We start from the raw sequence: 21,781 nt of genomic DNA on the forward strand, positions 1-21,781 counted from the left end.
ATATATATATATATATACACCTTAATATTTTTTATATATTGTTTATATATGCAAATTATTTATATTTGTTTATATACTGATTATATATGCTAATTATCTGCACTATGAAAATGCACTTCTGGTTAGATGCTACATCTACTATAACTATATTAATGATTACATCTTTAATATAGTTTGTTCTCTTGCTTGCTCTTCCTGAATCTAAATCTAATTTAAATGTAATGTAAACCTCATATATATATATATATATATATATATATATATATATATATATATATATATATATATATATATAAATATAAAATAAGCTTTACATTAGATTTAAATTAGATTATATATTATATTAGATTATATATTAAATTAGATTTAAATTACATATATATATATATATATATATATATATAATTTAAACTTAATATTACTCACAGATTTGTTGATTAATTATCCTGATTAATAGAGTTTAGATACCCCCCCCCACACACACACACACTCCCCCCTTCCTTTTTCACTCCCGCGCGCTTCCGCGCTCGAGACGTAGGCGGGGCGTGGTGACGTCAGTAAAGGAAACGCGCACTGTTTCGGAGCAGGAATCAAAACAACACACGGACACGCCCTCTTCTTCTTCTGCTTCTGCTTCATGGTGCACCTCGGCTGTCAAAATGGCCCGGACGTCGACGACGACAACGACCAGCACGACGCCGCCGCTGACCATCAGAGCCCCATGATCGTATCTGTGTGCTTTGGCGCGCGCGACTGACAATGCCATCGGCGCGAGGGACGCGTGCGGACGGTCAGCGTTAACGTGTGCGTCGTTTCCTATCGAGAGAGCGCAGCACCATCATGCCGAGCCAGAAGAGCAACAAGGGGAAGAGAAATAAGCGCACTAACAGCAGCGGAGATGAACAGGAAAATGGAGCCTCCGCAGCAGGAGCAGGAGCAGCAGCAGCAGCAGCAGCAGGAGCAGGAGCAGGAGGAGGAGGAAGCACTGCATTAGTAGGAGCTACAGCCGCTCCACAAAGCGGTAAACGAGGTGCTTACAGGTTTAAATCCATAAAAACATACAGGGCTCCGGGAGGAGGAGGAGGAAGCTAGACATTTCTCTAAACTAAAGCATCTCCACTCCCACTGCACTGCTTCTCTACATGCACCAACTTGTCTTCTAGACTAATGTGTTAGGCCACGATCCTGCTCCTGGTGGAGAAGATGTAGCGTAGGCCTCGAGCTCTTCATGAATCAGGTCTCCCTTCATTTATTTATTCATCACAATCCCTCCTGCATCAGGCTCCTGAAGGCTCTTATGATGGTTTATTAAAAAAAAAATCCCTGTTAGATGCACGGGCCAAATTTCCTTCCTTCATCCACACAAGTGTGTGTTGTGTAATGTTTTGTTTGAGTGTCTGGGTTGTGTGGGCAGATTCACCCACGGCGTGTGAGATAGCACTGATTCACTCACACTGCACTCCAGCTGCTCTCGGTCCATTGATAGCTGCACGTTAATGAAGGTCAGACGCAGGAGATGCCGCTGTGTGTGTGTGTGTGTGTGAGTTTATGAGCTATTAAAGTGCTCTTCATTTTCAGCACAAAGTCCAGCTCCTCGCTCGAACTGTGTGAGCATCTTTATTTGAAAGCTTCATGAAAACCTAAAGGAAGATTTCTGAACCTGAGACGATTATAATAATCGTGTAACGATTATGTTATATAACGTTATATAAGTGAAGTGATGGTCCAAGTTACACGAACACGTTGTTGATGTTGTGTGTTGCAGAGGCGCTGTGTGCCACGCCGCTCGTCTGCAGTTTAAACCGCACCGTTGACCTCGAGAAGGACGACTACCAGCGGGTCCTGTGCAACAGCGAGCATTGTCCTTATGGCAACTGGATGCATCTCCAGTGCTTCTATGAGTGGGAAAGCAGCATCCTGGTACAGTTCAACTGCATCGGCCGAGCTCGTAGCTGGAACGAGAAGCAGTGCAGGCAGAACATGTGGACCAAGAAGGGCTATGACCTGGCCTTTCGCTTCTGCTCCTGTCGCTGTGGCCAGGGTCACTTAAAGAAGGACACTGACTGGTACCAGGTCAAGCGCATGCAGGACGAGCGCAAGAAGAAGGTGGTGTCTGAGAAAAGTAGCGGGAAGGCCAGCGCAGGAGGAGGAGGAGGAGAGGCCTCAGAGGAGCTGAAAAAAGGTAAGACGTCTAATAAACTGCCTCACCGCGGCTCCAACCAGGACCTCTCACGCCGCCAGTCTGTGGATCGGCAGAACTCTCAGGAGCGGAGCCACGCGGCAAGCGGCGTCGGGGTGAACCTGGGTGCTCGCTCACCCACCGACTCCCCTGGTCAGTCTCCACCGCTAGGCTTCTCCTTCTTCACGCCTCAGTCGGTCGGCGCGCCACGCAGCTCGCGACACCTGGGTGAATTCCTTAAAAACGCAGTTCACATGGAAGGAAACAGGAAGCATTTGCTGGTGGGTCATGTTGCCGGCCGGGGAACTCTTCAAGTGGATCACGGGGCGGGTGGTTTGTGTCTGCCCCGCCTTACTCAGGGCGACGGCCCGGTGCAGTTCCTGAAGAGGCTGGACCTCTCCGAGCTGCTGGCGCATGTCCCTCGGCACAAGCTCAACACCTACCATGTGCGCATGGAGGACGACGCGCAGGCTGGACAGGGCGAGGACTTGAGGAAGTTTATTCTGTCTGCTCTCAGTGCCAGTCACCGCAACGTGGTCCACTGCGCCCTGTGCCACCGCATGCTGCCCATCTTCGAGCAGTTTCCGCTGGTGGACGGGACGCTGTTCCTCAGCCCCTCGCGACACGACGAGATCGAGTACGACGTTCCGTGCCACTTACAAGGTGATGATCTCTTGTGTTCAGATCTGCTTTATTATTCATGTCATTATTATCTGAAGGCTTTTAACACGGCAGTGAAAGTCATTTTGTAATAAAATTAAACAAATAAGTAAATCATATCACGAGAGAAAAAACAAATCCGTGTAAACATAACAGCGTGAAGCTTTCAGATCTTTCTAGATGACTAGATGAGGCATTAATGATGAGAGACACGGAGGATCCTGAGCTCCTGGTATCTTCCCTCTGGAGATATTTCTGCTGCATGTGTCTCTTGTTCTGATGTCCACAGGGAGGCTGATGCACCTGTATGCTCTCTGTGTGGATTGTCTGGAAGGTGTGCACAAAATCGTGTGTATAAAGTGCAAATCCCGATGGGACGGAAGCTGGCACCAGCTGGGTACGATGTACACCTACGACATTCTGGCTGCTTCACCTTGTTGTCAGGTATGTGATCATCACTAGGTTCCTCAGGTTCTAGTGATTCTGGGACATCTCCTTCAGGACAGCGTTGTGTCAGATCACCACTAATGGTCTAACTGTGCTAATAATCGCAACATGTGAAGGGAAATGAGTTAATGTGTTAAGAACAGGATTGTCCAGAACTTCACAGGTGTCTAGCGTGTAGAGAAGAGAAGCTGAAACACACTATGTGGAAGGTGGAGTCACAGAATGTGCGAGTGTGGAAGGATCAGATCTCCACTTTTATACAGAGAGAAACTCTAATCAGTGTCTAATGAAAAATAACCAGAAGAAGGAACTAGAAGAGTCAGTAAAAGGAAATGCACTAAAATACAATGAAAAGAAAAAAACTCATTCTGATGAGATGTGTGTGTGTGTGTGTGTGTGTGTGTGTGTGTGTGTGTGTGTGTAAGGGAGGGAGAGAGAGAGAGAGCGCGAGAGAGAGACAGACAGAGAGCCACACCTTCTTTTATGTGAGGAGAACAATAAAGGAGAAGAATATTCAAGGGAGTTCACACGTGACTGATGTCCAGAACACAGCAGAATTAACAGAAACACTGAAAAACTGCAGATGTAGACAGATGTGTTGAGCTGCTGGAGTGTGTGAGAGGAACACAGCTGGAGTTTGGTGTGACTCTCAAGGTTCTTCCACCTGGTGAAAGTGGAAATCATAATTAAACCTATGTGGAGGAAGTGAAGAGTAAAAACCATGTTGCTGTTCAGAAGAAGAGCTGGTCACTGAGAGAGAGAGGGCGAGGGAGAGACAGAGAGAGAGACAGAGAGAGAGACATTGAGAGAGAAAGACACAGAGAGAGATTGATAGAGAGAGAGACAGAGTGAGAGAGATTGAGAGAGAGAAAGAGGGGGAAAGCAAGGGAGAGAGAGAGAGACACAGAGAGAGGGAGTGGGAGGGAGAGAGAGAAGAGGTGAGATTCCCTCTCTGAAGTGTTTCTGTGAGTCCAAGTGTGTTGCTGGTCAGTCGTTTCAGCTCATGTCCGAGTTTACTGTAATAGTTCAGTAATCAGAGACTATCAGAAGCTCATTATTCCTTCACATCTTTACACGTCTCCGTTTTCAGCCGTCTGACTTTTGTTCGATTCGTCTGGAGAGTTTTATAAAGTTTTTCATTAATCGTTAGTTCGTTAGTTTCTTCACACAGCGAAGTTCCTCCTGATGGCTTCAGCATAGCTGCTCTTCAGATTGCTAACGTCTCAGTCTCGTCTCAGTCTCACCTCAGACTTAGAGAAGTGACCATCAGCGTGATGCCTGTCAGGATCGGGCAGCCTGGACAGTCCAGGCTGTGAGAGATCTGATTTGATTCTGTCTGTGACTTTGACTCAGAATCTGATTCTGACTCTGCTTCAGAATCTGACTGACTCTGATTTTGATTTTGATTTTGATTTTGATTTTGATTTTGATTTTGATTTTGATTTTGATTCTGACTCTGATTCTGAATTTGATTCTGACTCTGACTTTGATTCAGAATCTGATTTTGACTCTGAATCTGATTCTGACTCTGACTCTGACTCCACCTGGGTGAAGAGCTCTAGCGGCTGTCAGTGTTCAATCCTGGTGTTTAATACACATGAGGACTCAGACTGTCCAATCTATCAGAGTGCTCAGTATCAGCAGATTCACAGGTTTATTCTTCCTTCAGTCTCGATGAAAGATAGATTCTGTCCTTCATCACAGAGCTAATGTTCTCCTGAGACACAGCTGCATTAGTATGATGTGTCCAGATGATGTGCTAACAGAAGGGAATGTCTCTGTACAGGTCAAGCTGAAAGAGAATAAGAGTGAAATTTTTTTACTCCTTGACTCCACCCCCATTTCCACCCATGGACAGAAAGCTCCATCCACAGGACCTGTGGTGGTTTGACTGGGGTTAGCATTAGCAAGCAGTGTAATAGCATCACTTTAATACACACGTCAACTTCAAATCAAACTCAAAGTTGTAAGCATAAAGATAGAGTCAGGTTGCTCTTCAGACACATCCAGGTTTATACTGGACGCCTTTATGTCCTGCTCCTGGACGTGATGAATGACTCCATCTTGCTGATGGTTTCTTCTGCAGGGTTTTTCTCTGTAAGTGAGTTACAGCAGGAGTATCTGGCTGCACTGGGCACTCACTGGATTCAGACTAAGATGGGAGGAGTGAAGGGACATTGTGGGCGTGTCTAGAGAATGACTGACAGGAGGCATTTCTAAACACACACAAGCATTTGTGACCTAAAGAGATTTTTTTTGTACTGTGGAATAACATAACTGACCCACACTCAGTCTGGAGGAGTCTCAGTGTCCGAAAAAATGAACAAAAAATGATAGCATTCTGATGTCACCAGTGGGCGGAGTCAGAGATCACTGGCTGCTCACACACTCTGGAGGAGTCTCTATGTCTCGAGATTAGACTGAGGCTACACACAAACAATAGCTTTATAATCAGACTAATGGTCAAGTAATGTCTATTTACCACACACACACACACACATAGCAGTTAGGAATCCACTTCAACTGTCTTTTAGTGTTTTAAGTTGAACTGGGTTGGGTTCATGTTGAATTTCCTCTGAGTGACTCATGCTGTGATCAGACAGTGTATTTTGATCAGCATAGATTGATTAGACAGTGTAAATATTTTGATTAGACTTTAGATATTTTGATTAGACTGTAGATATTTTTATTAGACTGTGTAGATATTTTGATCAGACAGTGTAGATATTTTGATCAGACAGTGTAGATATCTTCATTAGACAGTGTAGATATTTTGATTAGACAGTGTAAATATTTTGATCAGACTGTAGATATCTTGATTAGACAGTGTAGATATTTTTGATTAGACAGTGTAAATATTTTGATCAGACTAGATATTTTCTTTAGACAGTGTAGATATTTTGATTAGACAGTGTAAATATTTTGATCAGACTGTAGATATCTTGATTAGACAGTGTAGATATTTTTGATTAGACAGTGTAAATATTTTGATCAGACTGTAGATATTTTCTTTAGACAGTGTAGATATTTTTGATTAGACAGTGTAAATATTTTTGATCAGACTGTAGATATTTTCTTTAGACAGTGTAGATATTTTTGATTAGACAGTGTAAATATTTTTGATCAGACTGTAGATATTTTCTTTATACAGTGTAGATATTTTTGATTAGACAGTGTAAATATTTTTGATCAGACTGTAGATATTTTCTTTATACAGTGTAGATATTTTTGATTAGACAGTGTAAATATTTTTGATCAGACTGTAGATATTTTCTTTAGACAGTGTGGATATTTTTGATTAGACAGTGTAAATATTTTGATCAGACTGTAGATATCTTGATTAGACAGTGTAGATATTTTTGATTAGACAGTGTAAATATTTTGATCAGACTGTAGATATTTTCTTTAGACAGTGTAGATATTTTTGATTAGACAGTGTAAATATTTTTGATCAGACTGTAGATATTTTCTTTAGACAGTGTAGATATTTTTGATTAGACAGTGTAAATATTTTTGATCAGACTGTAGATATTTTCTTTATACAGTGTAGATATTTTTGATTAGACAGTGTAAATATTTTTGATCAGACTGTAGATATTTTCTTTATACAGTGTAGATATTTTTGATTAGACAGTGTAAATATTTTTGATTAGACTGTAGATATTTTGATTAGACAGTGTAGATATCTTGATTAGACAGTGTAGATATTTTCTTTAGACAGTGTAAATATTTTGATCAGACTGTAGATATTTTGATTAGACAGTGTAGATATTTTGATTAGACAGTGTAGATATTTTGATTAGACAGTGTAAATATTTTTGATCAGACTGTAGATATCTTGATTAGACAGTGTAGATATCTTGATTAGACAGTGGAGATATCTTGATTAGACAGTGTAGATATTTTCTTTAGACAGTGTAAATATTTTGATCAGACTGTAGATATTTTGATCAGACAGTGTAGATATCTTGATCAGACAGTGGAGATATCTTGATCAGACAGTGGAGATATCTTGATCAGACAGTGGAGATATTTTGATCAGACAGTGTAGATATCTTGATCAGACACTGGAGATACCTTGATTAGACAGTGTAGATATTTTCTTTAGACAGTGTAGATATCTTGATTAGACAGTGTAAATATTTTGATCAGACTGTAGATATCTTGATTAGACAGTGTAAATATTTTGATTAGACAGTGTAGATATCTTGATTAGACAGTGTAGATATCTTGATTAGACAGTGTAAATATTTTGATTAGACAGTGGAGATATCTTGATTAGACAGTGGAGATATCTTGATTAGACAGTGTAAATATTTTGATTAGACAGTGTAAATATTTTGATTAGACAGTGGAGATATCTTGATTAGACAGTGTAAATATTTTGATTAGACAGTGGAGATATCTTGATTAGACAGTGTAAATATTTTGATTAGACAGTGGAGATATCTTGATTAGACAGTGTAAATATTTTGATTAGACAGTGGAGATATCTTGATTAGACAGTGTAAATATTTTGATTAGACAGTGTAAATATCTTGATTAGACAGTGTAAATATTTTGATTAGACAGTGGAGATATCTTGATTAGACAGTGTAAATATTTTGATTAGACAGTGTAGATATCTTGATTAGACAGTGTAAATATTTTGATTAGACAGTGTAGATATCTTGATTTAGACAGTGGAGATATCTTGATTAGACAGTGTAAATATTTTGATTAGACAGTGGAGATATCTTGATTAGACAGTGTAAATATTTTGATTAGACAGTGGAGATATCTTGATTAGACAGTGTAAATATTTTGATTAGACAGTGTAAATATTTTGATTAGACAGTGTAAATATTTTGATTAGACAGTGGAGATATCTTGATTAGACAGTGTAAATATTTTGATTAGACAGTGTAAATATTTTGATTAGACAGTGTAGATATCTTGATTTAGACAGTGGAGATATCTTGATTAGACAGTGTAAATATTTTGATTAGACAGTGGAGATATCTTGATTAGACAATGTAAATATTTTGATTAGACAGTGGAGATATCTTGATTAGACAGTGTAAATATTTTGATTAGACAGTGGAGATATCTTGATTAGACAGTGTAAATATTTTGATTAGACAGTGTAAATATTTTGATTAGACAGTGTAAATATTTTGATTAGACAGTGGAGATATCTTGATTAGACAATGTAAATATTTTGATTAGACAGTGGAGATATCTTGATTAGACAGTGTAAATATTTTGATTAGACAGTGGAGATATCTTGATTAGACAGTGTAAATATTTTGATTAGACAGTGTAAATATTTTGATTAGACAGTGTAAATATTTTGATTAGACAGTGGAGATATCTTGATTAGACAGTGTAAATATTTTGATTAGACAGTGGAGATATCTTGATTAGACAGTGTAAATATTTTGATTAGACAGTGGAGATATCTTGATTAGACAGTGTAAATATTTTGATTAGACAGTGGAGATATCTTGATTTAGACAGTGGAGATATCTTGATTAGACAGTGTAAATATTTTGATTAGACAGTGGAGATATCTTGATTAGACAGTGTAAGTATTTTGATTAGACAGTGGAGATATCTTGATTAGACAGTGTAAATATTTTGATTAGACAGTGTAAATATTTTGATTAGACAGTGGAGATATCTTGATTAGACAGTGTAAATATTTTGATTAGACAGTGTAAATATTTTGATTAGACAGTGGAGATATCTTGATTAGACAGTGTAAATATTTTGATTAGACAGTGGAGATATCTTGATTAGACAGTGTAAATATTTTGATTAGACAGTGGAGATATCTTGATTAGACAGTGTAAGTATTTTGATTAGACAGTGGAGATATCTTGATTAGACAGTGGAGATATCTTGATTAGACAGTGGAGATATCTTGATTAGACAGTGTAAATATTTTGATTAGACAGTGTAGATATCTTGATTTAGACAGTGGAGATATCTTGATTAGACAGTGTAAATATTTTGATTAGACAGTGGAGATATCTTGATTAGACAGTGTAAATATTTTGATTAGACAGTGTAAATATTTTGATTAGACAGTGGAGATATCTTGATTAGACAGTGTAAATATTTTGATTATCTCTCTCTCTCTCTCTCTCTCTCTCTCTCAGGCCAGACTGAACTGTAAGCACTGTGGGAAGCCTGTGATTGACGTGCGAGTGGGAATGCAGTATTTCTCGGAGTACAGTAACGTCCAGCAGTGTCCTCACTGTGGAAATCTGGACTATCACTTCGTCAAACCTTTCTCCTCCTTTAAAGTCCTGGAAGCTTATTGACAAAAGTTCTTCATGCATGCTAGTTTCCTTCCCTTTATTTTCTTCCTAGGGAAATTTATTGGTCTGAATTCTTTTTGTTTATTTTTATTATTATTATTATTTTTTTTAATGAAACCGAGGTGAGAGAGTGATGGCAGTTAATCCGAGGATGGACACAGGAAGTGCTTCACTGTTTGTCCGGCAGATCTTCTCACCTGGCATTTACACCCACAGAACAGAGTTCTACTGTGACGAGTGAATGTATCTGTACATGCCAAATTCACCCTTTTTGTACAAAGAACAAATAAAATAAAATAAAATGCATAACATCTGGATGTTCCTTGTGTTGAGATCTACTGGAATAAGACAGAGGTTTAGGGAAAATAAAAAAATCTAATTTAATTCTCTCATTTAATTTTATTTTAACTCTAAATTTCTTTTTAAAATGTAATGAGTTTATAACCTTGTATTTTTCTGTTCTCACTGGCTCTAAAACTCTGTCCCTACTCTCCATGAGTCTCAGACTGTAGGCTTTACAGTAACACTGTACACACACACACACACACACCTTGTTCAGGTGATGTGGAGATCTTCCTCATCCCTCTCTCACAGCCTCTATACTGAAGATGATTTGAAGACTCATTACACAACACACACGTAATGGAAATGTGTTGAATATTAGCACTGTAATCACTAGCAGCTTGTGTGTGTGTGTGTGTGTGTGTGTGTGTGTCATGCCGACAAGTTGCCATGCCGACAAATCTTTCCAGATTCTTGTTATTTGTAGAGGAGCTGTTGCATATCACCAGAAAACTGAACACACACACACACACACACACACAGTGTTTTTTAGCTTTGTAGCTCCCAGAGCTTGGAACGTAGCTCCTGCCCTACACTTTTTTTAAAGTAGTTGCCATGGAAACTGCCTCCCGGTGATGGGTCAGCAGGTACATGGAGCTACAGCGTGCGAGCATCCGTCCGTCAGGTGAACGTTGTTCCTGCACCGACGCAGAGGGTCTACAACATTCTGCCTGTTTTTTATTTCTGAGTGAAGAAGAATCACACACACGCACAATAAACAACACCTCTATTTAATTAGCTTTATAGAGAAATAGAAACACACACACACACACACTGTAAATCAGGAATCAGAGGAATCGAGAGGAATCACACACTCCATGACCTTCTTCTCTTCAGCTCCTCTTGGCTGATTTGGCTGCAGGTTTCTTTTTGGGGTTGCTGGGTTTCTTGCCGTGGGGTTTGTTAGCGCTGGGTTTGGGGTTCTGTGGTTTTGCTGCTCCTGCACCCAAAGCCTCGGGTTCTGCTTCCGCTTCTGCCCCTAGAACTTGTTTAGTAGACTCGGCTTTGGGGTCTGGTTCTGGGTGAAGATCATGCTTGCTGGAATCGACTTCAGGAGCTACTGTTTTCACTTCTTTGGGTTGTGGTTCTTTGGGTTCTTTGGCTTTTTTCTGGTTCTTTGGGTTTGGGTGAGTGTTTTGCTGGATTGTTTCTACCTTTGCAACATTTTTGTTTGTCACTTTGGTTAACTTTTCTTTAGGTGCTTCTGCTTTAGTTGGTTCTTCTTTGGGTTCTTCAGCTTTAGATGGTTCTGCTTTGGGTGGTTCTTCTTTAGGTGGTTCTACTTTAGGTGGTTCTGCTTTAGGTGGTTCTGCTTTAGGTGGTTCTACTTTAGGTGGTTCTGCTTTAGGTTCTTCAGCTTTAGGTGGTTCTACTTTAGATGGTTCTATTTTAGGTGGTTCTGCTTTGGGTTCTTCAGCTTTAGATGGCTCTACTTTAGGTGGCTCTTCTTTGGGTGGTTCTTCTTTGGGTTCTTCAGCTTTAGGTGGCTCTACTTTAGGTGGCTCTTCTTTGGGTGGTTCTTCTTTGGGTTCTTCAGCTTTAGATGGTTCTACTTTAGGTGGTTCTGCTTTGGGTGGTTCTTCTTTGGGTTCTTCAGCTTTAGGTGGTTCTACTTTAGGTGGTTCTGCTTTGGGTGGTTCTTCTTTCTGTTGATTGGAGTCTAACTGGATTGCCTTACTAGGCACAGGAGGAAGAGCAGCTAGTTTAGGTTCAGATGATTCCTCCTCAGTGTCGGAGCTGCCCATGTCCTCTGCAGTTGAGGCCAACAGTGATGCTGCAAATTCCTGCAGACGGGCTTGCTCCTTCCACAGTTTCTCCATCTCTGCGGTTAGAGCCGGGTTTCTGACCGGCTCTGAGATGGTGAGCTCTGGAATCTCCTCCTCGGTGATATCCGGCAGAGGCAGTGAGGCCGAAGTGGTCTGCAGGCGGATCTCCTTTATCTTCTCATACAAGACTTTCCTCTCCTCCTGGAGCGCTCGGCACAACATCTCCAACTTATCGATCTTCACAGTAAAGAGCTCCAGCTCTTTGCCCTTCTCAGATCTCTGTGGAAGATGCAGAAACGTCAGAAAATTAGCAAAGGTTTGAGTAAACACTTCTGACCACAGGTTCTGACCAGGTTACCTCCGCAATCATCTCAGTCAGAGCTTTGTTGCAGCTCTCAAAGCGGATCTTCCACAAGTTTGACTCCTTCTCCAGTTTCTTCATCTTCTTGGTCATCTGTGTAGATGAGTGAGATCATTAACAGAAGAACTGACCAGTGTGAATATTGTGCATGACACGTGACGTGGAGGTGTGGTGGTGGTCATTAACGCACCTTGTCCATCTCTTGTTTGAAAACAGAGTAAACTTCGTTGCTCTTGGCCAGCGTGGCCTGGAACTCATCAAACTTCTGAGAGTACAGCACCAGCTACAGGAGAACACCAAACCATTGAGCTTCTCAGAAATGTATTTATATATAACATTACAAGAAAACAAATATTTCATGAAAATACAGTTACATATTTTCTACTTCTATTTTATTTTATTTTTATCCCCAGAGTGTTGATTAGAGAGGAGTTACTGCAGGAGTAAATACTGGAGGACTTCACCCTGATTGCTATCGAAGAGAAGATGTTTCTGAATAAATGGAACTGTACTGGGTGCTGTGGACTGTGTGTGTGTGTGTGTGGAGGCGGGGGGGTAATTGTGTGTATGTGTGTTTGGGGGTAGGTGGGGGGAGAGGGTAATTGTGCGTGTGTGTGAATGTGTGTGAGAGTGAGTGAGTGTGTGTGTGAGAGAGAGAGAGTGAGTGTGTGTGTGTGTGTGTGAGAGAGAGAGAGAGAGAGAGAGAGAGAGAGAGAGAGTGAGAGAGAGAGAGTGAGTGTGTGTGTAAAATTTCTGAAGGTTTAAAGATCTAAGGATTTTTATGAACATGTTAAATAAATAAGTGGATGTTGTAATGTTTATATTCTGTATTTCAGCTCATTCACCAGTTCCTCTAACACTCCACACACACACAGCAGCAGCAGGTCTGACCCCTGAGCCTGGACACAGCCTGGACATCAGTGTGTGGAGGTTCTGCACTGAGACTTTCCACTAATTCAATCTGACCCAAAGCTTCTCATCTGCACTTCTATAGTGAGGTCATGAATAAAGGTGGTGAGGACTTCCTGTCTGTGGCTCTGTCCTGCACTCACATGTTCTCAGATGTACAGAGTAGATGATGAGGAGACACTAAACTGGATATTCACCTGCGCCTGCATCACTGTGTTCTGCTCTTTCAGCTCTTTAACCTGGAGCTTCCACTCCGCAGCATGCGTCAGTAACTGCTCTTACACACACACACAGAGAGACAGAGAGAGAGGATGACCGCTCCACTTTACCTGCTTCTTCATCTGCAACTCCTGTTCCTTCATTGTGAAGCATTTCTTTGTTTTGTCAATTGCTTCTTTAAGCAACTAGCAACAAAGACAAGCAAGACATTACCATGGGACATAAGTCTCTTCTCCACACACACACACACACACACACACACACACAGTCAGAAATCAGTTAGCAGTGCTAGGAAGTACAAATGAACAGAATTTGGGAGAAGTCTTTCTGCTGGGAGAGGGTGTTGCGTAACTCACGTATTCCTTCTCCCTCTTATGCTTCTCCTCAGCGTCCTTCAGACGTAGGTTAGCTTCTTCCAGCTTGGCATCAGACAACTGCTGCTGCAGATCCTTCTGTTTGAATATCTTCTCCAAGCTCTGTTGGAAATGTAAAGAAAACATCTATTGTTCTTTTAGAGGAAAAAAAAAGTTTGTGCACCCCTAACCATCAAGTCAAGAAGCTTTTATTGTCATTTCAAACCACATGAAGCTGACACTGTAAGCAAGGTTCCTCCAGGAATATTAAAAAACACACACACCCATATGTCCCTGTGGAACATCTTTATTTATCAGATTTGATGTTATAGGAACCTCCTCCACTCCACTCTTCTGCGAAGGCTTTCTGCCTTCTGCTGAAGCTGACGTTCCTCTGTGGGTTCTCCTGCTGTGCTGGAATCTTCTATAAGATGAGTTTAACCTTAAATAACACCTGAACTGAGTGAAGACAGAGAGGCAGAGTCTCTACTTCTGCAACATTTTTGTACATTTTGTCATTTTGACACACACACATGTGTGTGTGTCACTTTTCTTTAGGTTCTTCTCCTTTAGGTGGTTCTTCATTGGGTTCTTCTGCTTTGGGTGGTTCTGCTTTAGGTGGTTCTTCATTGGGTTCTTCTGCTTTGGGTGTTTTTATTTTAGGCGGTTATGCTTTAGGTGGTTCTTTGGGTTCTTCTGCTTTAGGTGGTTCTGCTTTCACGCACACGCCCCGCCCCTTAACACTACAGTTTATTCATTCTGATTTTTTGCTTCTCATGACGCTGAATATTGGCTTCAGATAATAACGATGTCACCTGAGTGTAAACGTTCTTCATACGCAGTGTAAATCCTGCTCAGGAAGGTCAGAGTGGAAAGGCACATTGCTATCTTCTCATCTTCTGCCTGCTGTTACGTTTTAGTCCATGAGATCTTGTGAGATCTGGTCTTTCTGGTAGTCCAGAGATATGAGAATACTGAGTTTTTAGAAGAGGGTTGGATCTCATTTCACTGTGGAAAGGTCCACCAGGAGAATTTCAGATGTATCATGGAATCACCAGAGTGACAACACCAAGAAGAGAACGTTCCACCAAAACTGATGACATGAGAAGAGGGACGTTTATCATGGTGGCTTTCAGGAGACCAACAGCAATGCTGAAGGAGCTGCAGGAACATCTGACAAATACTGAATAATCTTGGCATATTCTTCACAAGCATGGTGGTGGCAGCATCACACTACAGAACTGCTTCTGTACGCCTCTGTAGTGTGTGTGTGTGTGTGTGTGTGTGTGTGTGTAACACACCTCCTCTCTCTTCTCATACTGTTGCAGGATGGAGGTCAGCTTCTTGGCCAGCTCAGTGTTCTCCTGACACAGTTTGTTGTTGCGGTTGCTGTGCTGCTCGATCTGGGCCTGGATGTCCACCACTGTGTTCTGGAAGTGGCTGTGGATCTCCAATCGCTTTCTCTCGTCCTCCTGGCTCTTCTGCAGCATGTCCTCCTGAAACACAGATACAGAGAGCAGAGCTGGACCTACAGCTGTTTCTCAGTTCATTTTTATCTGTTCAAAGATAAAATGATTTTATTACAGAGTCAGATCTTCTTCATGATGGAGTTAGCATTAGCATTGCTAATTCCTGACCTCAGATCAGGTGAAGAAACAGCTTCAATCCTGGTGAGATTGGACTGATCTGGCTCACCTTCAGGGTCTTGTTGTGCTCATGAAGATCTCGACAGAGGATCTCCAACCTGCTGCGTGCCAGGATTCCACGGCTGTGCTCTAACTGGAGCTGGTCCTTCTGTTTAACCAGGAGGCCTTGTTTCTTCTGAAGCAGCTTCAGCTGTACCTGCTCATTCTTCTGCTCCTTCAGCTACACACACACACACACACACAAATCAAAATTCCTCAGTGTTATGGTTCGTGTCCAATAATAATAATGCCCTAATTGTCCAATGAAATCCTCTCTAGAACTCTATCTGTCCCACCCCAGAGGCATGTCTCCAAAGTTTTGTACTGGATTTTTAGACAGCTGTCAACTTGAGTGTATGTGTGTTTGTGTGTGTTTGTGTGTGTGTGTAGCTGTAGAGGAGGGTGCCATTTCTTTTGGAGTTAGCTGGAAGTCACCGTGTGTGTAGAAGAAATCATTTGGACACTCACCAGCTCTGCATATTTCCTCAGCACCATCTCCACTTTCTCCTCTGGTGACATCAGAGCTTTTAGGCTTTGCAGCAGAAGTGAAGCTTCTTTATCTGAACAACAACAACAACAACAACAACATCAGAGCAGTGAATAAACTTCGGAGATGGAGAGAATAAACACTAGATTAATCAGGGTGGGATAAGTGCCTGGTTAAAGTTTAAAGGGTAACTCGGGAATGTTTGTGTGATGTTTGTGTGATGTTTATGTGTTATTTGTGTGGTGTTTGTGCAGTGTTTGTGTGATGTTTATGTGGTGTTTGTGTGGTGTTTGTGTGATGTTTGTGCAGTGTTTGTGTGGTGTTTGTGTGATGTTTATATGGTGTTTGTGTGATGTTTGTGCAGTGTTTGTGTGGTGTTTGTGCAGTGTTTGTGTGATGCTTGTGTGGTGTTTGTGCAGTGTTTGTGTGGTGTTTGTGCAGTGTTTGTGTGATGCTTGTGTGGTGTTTGTGCAGTGTTTGTGTGATGCTTGTGTGGTGTTTGTGCAGTGTTTGTGTGGTGTTTGTGCGGTGTTTGTGTGGTGTTTGAGCAGTGTTTGTGTGATGCTTGTGTGGTGTTTGTGCAGTGTTTGTGTGGTGTTTGTGTCGTGTTTGTGTGGTGTTTGTGTGATGTTTGTGTGGTGTTTGTGCAGTGTTTGTGTGATGCTTGTGTGGGGTTTGTGCAGTGTTTGTGTGATGCTTGTGTGGTGTTTGTGCAGTGTTTGTGCGGTGTTTGTGCGGTGTTTGTGTGGTGTTTGAGCAGTGTTTGTGTGATGTTTGTGTGGTGTTCGTGTCGTGTTTGTGTGGTGTTTGTGTGATGTTTGTGTGATGTTTGTGTGGTGTTTGTGCAGTGTTTGTGTGGTGTTTCTGTGATGTTTGTGTGATGTTTGTGTGATCTTTGTGTGATGTTTGTGTAGTGTTTGTGTGATGTTTATGTGGTGTTTATGTGATTTTTGTGTGATGTTTGTGTGGTGTTTGTGCAGTGTTTGTGTGATGTTTGTGTGGTGTTTGTGCAGTGTTTGTGTGGTGTTTGTCCGATGTTTGTGTGGTATTTGTGTGGTGTTCGTGTCGTGTTTGTGTGGTGTTTATGTGGTGTTTGTGTGATGTTTGTGTGGTGTTCGTGTCGTGTTTGTGTGGTGTTTGTGTGATGTTTGTGTGATGTTTGTGTGGTGTTTGTGCAGTGTTTGTGTGGTGTTTCTGTGATGTTTGTGTGATGTTTGTGTGATCTTTGTGTGATGTTTGTGTAGTGTTTGTGTGATGTTTATGTGGTGTTTATGTGATTTTTGTGTGATGTTTGTGTGGTGTTTGTGCAGTGTTTGTGTGATGTTTGTGTGGTGTTTGTGCAGTGTTTGTGTGGTGTTTGTCCGATGTTTGTGTGGTATTTGTGTGGTGTTCGTGTCGTGTTTGTGTGGTGTTTATGTGGTGTTTGTGTGATGTTTGTGCAGTGTTTGTGTGATGTTTGTGTGATCTTTGTGTGATGTTTGTGTAGTGTTTGTGTGATGTTTATGTGGTGTTTGTGCAGTGTTTGTGTGATGCTTGTGTGGTGTTTGTGCAGTGTTTGTGTGGTGTTTGTGTGATGTTTGTGTTGTGTTTGTGCAGTGTTTGTGTGATGTTTGGTGTTTGTGCAGTGTTTGTGTGGTGTTTGTGCAGTGTTAGTGTGATGTTTATGTGGTGTTTGTGTGGTGTTTGTGCAGTGTTTGTGCGGTGTTTGTGTGGTGTTTATGTGATTTTTGTGTGATGTTTGTGCGGTGTTTGTGTGGTGTTTGAGCAGTGTTTGTGTGATGCTTGTGTGGTGTTTGTGCAGTGTTTGTGTGGTGTTTGTGCAGTGTTTGTGTGATGCTTGTGTGGTGTTTGTGCAGTGTTTGTGTGGTGTTTGTGCAGTGTTTGTGTGATGCTTGTGTGGTGTTTGTGTGGTGTTTGTGTGATGTTTGTGTTGTGTTTGTGCAGTGTTTGTACAGTGTTTGTGTGATGTTTGTGTTGTGTTTGTGCAGTGTTTGTGCAGTGTCTGTGTGATGTTTGTTTGGTGTTTGTGCAGTGTTTGTCTGATGTTTGTGTGGTGTTTATGTAATGTTTGTGTGATGTTTGTGTAGTGTTTGTGTGATGTTTATGTGGTGTTTGTGTGGTGTTTGTGCAGTGTTTGTGTGATGCTTGTGTGGTGTTTGTGCGGTGTTTGTGTGATGTTTGTGTTGTGTTTGTGCAGTGTTTGTGTGATGTTTGTGTGGTGTTTGTGTGATGTTTGTGTGGTGTTTGTTTGGTGTTAGTGTGATGTTTATGTGGTGTTTGTGCAGTGTTTGTGTGGTGTTTGTGTGATGTTTGTGTTGTGTTTGTGTGATGTTTGTGCAGTGTTAGTGTGATGTTTATGTGGTGTTTGTGTGGTGTTTGTGCAGTGTTTGTGTGATGCTTGTGTGGTGTTTGTGCAGTGTTTGTGTGGTGTTTGTGTGATGTTTGTGTTGTGTTTTTGCAGTGTTTGTATGATGTTTGTTTGGTGTTTGTGCAGTGTTTGTGTGATGCTTGTGTGGTGTTTGTGCAGTGTTTGTGTGGTGTTTGTGTGATGTTTGTGTTGTGTTTGTGTTGTGCTTGTGCAGTGTTTGTCTGATGTTTGTGTTGTGTTTGTCTGATGTTTGTGTGGTGTTTATGTAATGTTTGTTCGATGTTTGTGTGGTGTTTGTGTGATATTTGTGCAGTGTTTGTCCGATGTTTGTGTGGTGTTTATGTGATTTTTGTGTGATGTTTGTGTGGTGTTTGTGCAGTGTTTGTGTGATGTTTGTGTGGTGTTTGTGCAGTGTTTGTGTGGTGTTTCACCGATGTTTGTGTGGTGTTTGTGTGGTGTTCGTGTCGTGTTTGTGTGATGTTTGTGTGGTGTTTGTGCGGTGTTTGTGCAGTGTTTGTGTGGTGTTTGTGTGATCTTTGTGTGATCTTTGTGTGATGTTTGTGTAGTGTTTGTGTGATGTTTATGTGGTGTTTGTGTGATGCTTGTGTGGTGTTTGTGCAGTGTTTGTGTGGTGTTTGTGTGTAGTGTCATGTGGTGTTGTGTTTATTAAAATAATAAATTCCAGGTATTGAATATAAAGTGTTTCAGCTGAACCCTGTGAGTTTCCCGGAGGTTCTAAGACTTGGGTGTTGTATCTGCAGGTAAAGAGTCAGTGTTTAATCCACACCGAGATCCTCCTCCAGCTGCAGCTTAAACCTCAGTCTGATCTCAGTGACTGAACCGTGACCAGGTTGTGTGGAGTGTGTGATTTCGGGTACACACACGCCCTGTGTATACACGACACTGTGTGTGCAGTGACGTGTGTTTCAGTGTAAAATAAAGGATGCTGAAGTCCACTGAACTGTCCAGCTCCATCAGGATCCTCTGGACATGAGGAAAAAAAACACTACTCAAATATTCTGCTTGTCCTGATGAGTAAACTGGATTAGATGAAGCAGCATGTGTAAATAAATATTCATATAATCCTGGACAAACTGTTTTTTTTCTTAAACACCAACACACACGCTAATTCCCAGTGAGCTACCACATCGTTCTCCACTCAGGTTAATCATTTATTCCACTGCAAAGTAAAAATTCATCGTACAAACAAATTTTTTCACCTCAAGGAGATAAAGTCAGAAGGATAAATCCTTACCCAGACCTTCCAGAAGCCCGCTAGCTGTTTGTTCCGTCTCTGGGTTGCTGCTCACCACCGCGTTAGCATCCCTGCTCTCTTCCTCCAGGTTCTCTTCATCCTTCTCCAAGCTGGAGATCTTCTCTTCCAGCAGGCTGCATGCAGAACCGTAGGTTTCGATGATGTCCTCCAGCTGCCTGCTGAACACTTCCATTGGATCCACAGGTTTCTCCTCCACACTGCTGACCTGCTCGCTGGCATCAGATGGCTGAGAACTGCTCTCCATTATCTGAGAAATAAAACAACCGTGACAAAGAAGCCTGGGAGAAAAGTGTGAGCAGGTTCTTGCTTGATGTCAGAGCTGGAGCTGTGGAGTTAATCAGCTTCTACATTTAACTGAAGTCTGAAAGTGAGATATAATTCAGGTTCAGTCACAAAACATCTATTTGCATTATTCTGGAACAGTGGAACATGATGGAACCGTAGAAGAACCATGGAAGAACTCCAGACAGTTTAAAGGAAGCTGGACATTACAGCACTTGATGTTCACAGAAACTCCAGTGACTTTGGAGAAATTGGATGGTTGTTTATCCGTGGTTTATTGCTTCAGGACGGTTACTGCTGCTTATCACATCACAGAGGCTTTTTTTCCACCTGTCGTCACTCGGCACATGGTCCAAACCACAGCTCTATTTATGGAGCTTCTAAATATGGAAAATAAAGATAGCCCTTAGTGACTCCATGCTTTCTATCACCCAGCAGACCTACAGGAGAATTTATTACTTCATAAACATTTGAATACAGACTCAAATAATCATTCAATCAATCATGAGTAATTAGCGTCTTGTCCTTTCAGCAGAAATCAAAACATTTCATGATCCAGACGCCGGACACACCACGACGCTTCAATCAGAGCAAATAAAACCATCAGAGCTACAATGAGCACACAGCTACTTCTATCAAAGGAACCTACACAGTTTATAGCTTTACGCTCTTAAAGAGTACTTACGATAACTACGATAGCTCTTCAGTCCACAGAGCAGGAGAAGGTAATGGAGCAGTTTGTCTCACGCTAGCAGCTCAGAGAAAAAGGTGAGGAAATTCCAGCAGCACTGAGGGGCCTGAGACAACAGCTGTGATAGAACAGACCCTTAAAATAACCTCTGAGTGGAACATGACTCCGGCCACCAGAGAGACCCGGCCTGGCCTCCATGCCAGAACTGGCTGCTCAGGCTGCAGAAGATCACATGAGGAGCTCGGCCTTCATTGCTTTAACTCCACCACTCATTCATGTAGAGCGTGCAGAGAAACCACAGAGAACCTCTAGATCCTCAAAAATGATGATGATGAAGAGTTGTTCCTTTATTAATCCTCTGTAGAGGAAAGTGATGTTAAAGTTAAGAGATGTAACATCAAAGAAAACCTATACAACAGAATACAAATACAAATAGTGTGAAATAATAAAAATAAATTAAATAATTCAGAGTCTATGTACATATGCTAGACCTTTATTTATATTTATTTAAATATATGCATAATATCAAATGAAGATAAAAGATTTGGTTAAGTTATATTAAATGTAACTTCAATTTAGGATTTTCTGCATTTTTTTCTTTTGTTAAAAAACAGAAACACACTGAGTCCAGCAGCAGTGTGTAATAAAAACAATAATAAATACAATAATTCAGAGTCTATGTACATATGCTAGACCTTTATTTATATTTATTTAAACATATGCATAATATCAAATGAAGATAAAATCATAAATAAGTAAATAAATAAATAATTACCTAAAAATAAATAAATAAACAAACAAACAAATAAATGAATGAATAAGAAACCTGGTTAAGTTATATTAAATGTAATTTAATTTAGGATTTTCTGCATTTTTTTTTTCTTTTGTAAAAAAAAAACAGTCCAGCAGCAGCATCAGAACAACACTGATTCAGACAATCTTTAATCAGCACATGTCACGTGTGTGTGTTGTTTACTTGACACAATCCTAATTTGCATATTCTAATCCTGACTCGTCTTCGTCTGCCTCATCCCGCTCGTTATCTGTAATCCATCCTGGAATCGAGGCTTACTCCAGGTTTCTCAGGACTCTGAGGAGGAACTGCTGGTGTTTTTGATCACTTTATTGTTCTCAAGCTTTACTGAAACGGATTAATCATGGTTAAATGTCAGGAATCATGTGTGTTGTCACTCCAGTTGCTGTGAAGTTTATATAAATATATATCACTTTAACTAGATTAAAACATAGATGAGTTCAGCTCTTTAGCATTCAAGCTAGTGATTCTACTGCACCGTGAGCCTGAATAATTAAAAATAAATGAATAAATAAATAAATAAAAGTATTGCAGAAAGTAAACCATGAGTAGACTCTGGAGCCCACAGTGCAGCATGTTGTGAGTTTCTATCCTGTGCCGAAAGCTAACAATCCCGAAGACAACAGAGCAGGACGTC

The 21,781-nt window shown here is 41.0% G+C and overlaps 2 protein-coding genes across 6 annotated transcripts; one reads left to right on the forward strand and one right to left on the reverse strand.

The window, feature by feature from the left end:
• Positions 1 to 582: 582 nt before the first annotated feature.
• Positions 583 to 9,890, forward strand: heca (hdc homolog, cell cycle regulator). Of its 3 annotated transcripts, none has more exons than XM_058391996.1 (4): positions 583 to 1,021; positions 1,766 to 2,842; positions 3,129 to 3,283; positions 9,430 to 9,890. In XM_058391996.1, the coding sequence occupies exons 1-4, from the start codon at positions 841 to 843 to the stop codon at positions 9,592 to 9,594; spliced, it is 1,578 nt and encodes a 525-aa protein (XP_058247979.1). In that variant the 5' UTR covers positions 583 to 840; the 3' UTR covers positions 9,595 to 9,890. The 3 variants fall into 3 exon arrangements, with proteins under 3 accessions (XP_058247979.1, XP_058247978.1, XP_058247980.1); XM_058391995.1 differs by having other exon boundaries at positions 585 to 1,030; positions 9,430 to 9,889; XM_058391997.1 differs by lacking the exon at positions 583 to 1,021 and adding an exon at positions 1,047 to 1,237 and having other exon boundaries at positions 9,430 to 9,889.
• Positions 9,891 to 10,648: 758 nt separating this feature from the next.
• On the reverse strand, positions 10,649 to 20,481 carry txlnba (taxilin beta a). 3 transcript variants are annotated; one of them, XM_058391992.1, is made up of 10 exons: positions 20,325 to 20,481; positions 19,337 to 19,604; positions 15,695 to 15,786; positions 15,237 to 15,407; positions 14,843 to 15,037; positions 13,545 to 13,664; positions 13,167 to 13,241; positions 12,251 to 12,343; positions 12,058 to 12,153; positions 10,649 to 11,978 (listed from the first exon to the last, which is right to left on the reverse strand). In XM_058391992.1, exons 2-10 carry the CDS (start codon positions 19,599 to 19,601, stop codon positions 10,767 to 10,769), a joined length of 2,319 nt encoding a protein of 772 aa, XP_058247975.1. In that variant the 5' UTR covers positions 19,602 to 19,604; positions 20,325 to 20,481; the 3' UTR covers positions 10,649 to 10,766. The 3 variants fall into 3 exon arrangements, with proteins under 3 accessions (XP_058247975.1, XP_058247974.1, XP_058247977.1); XM_058391991.1 differs by lacking the exon at positions 13,167 to 13,241 and adding an exon at positions 13,299 to 13,373; XM_058391994.1 differs by lacking the exon at positions 13,167 to 13,241 and adding an exon at positions 13,299 to 13,373 and having other exon boundaries at positions 19,337 to 20,019.
• Positions 20,482 to 21,781: the final 1,300 nt, after the last annotated feature.

The sequence above is a fragment of the Hemibagrus wyckioides genome, linkage group LG06, assembly GCF_019097595.1.
Source record: "Hemibagrus wyckioides isolate EC202008001 linkage group LG06, SWU_Hwy_1.0, whole genome shotgun sequence".
In the NCBI taxonomy this organism is placed as follows: domain Eukaryota; kingdom Metazoa; phylum Chordata; class Actinopteri; order Siluriformes; family Bagridae; genus Hemibagrus; species Hemibagrus wyckioides.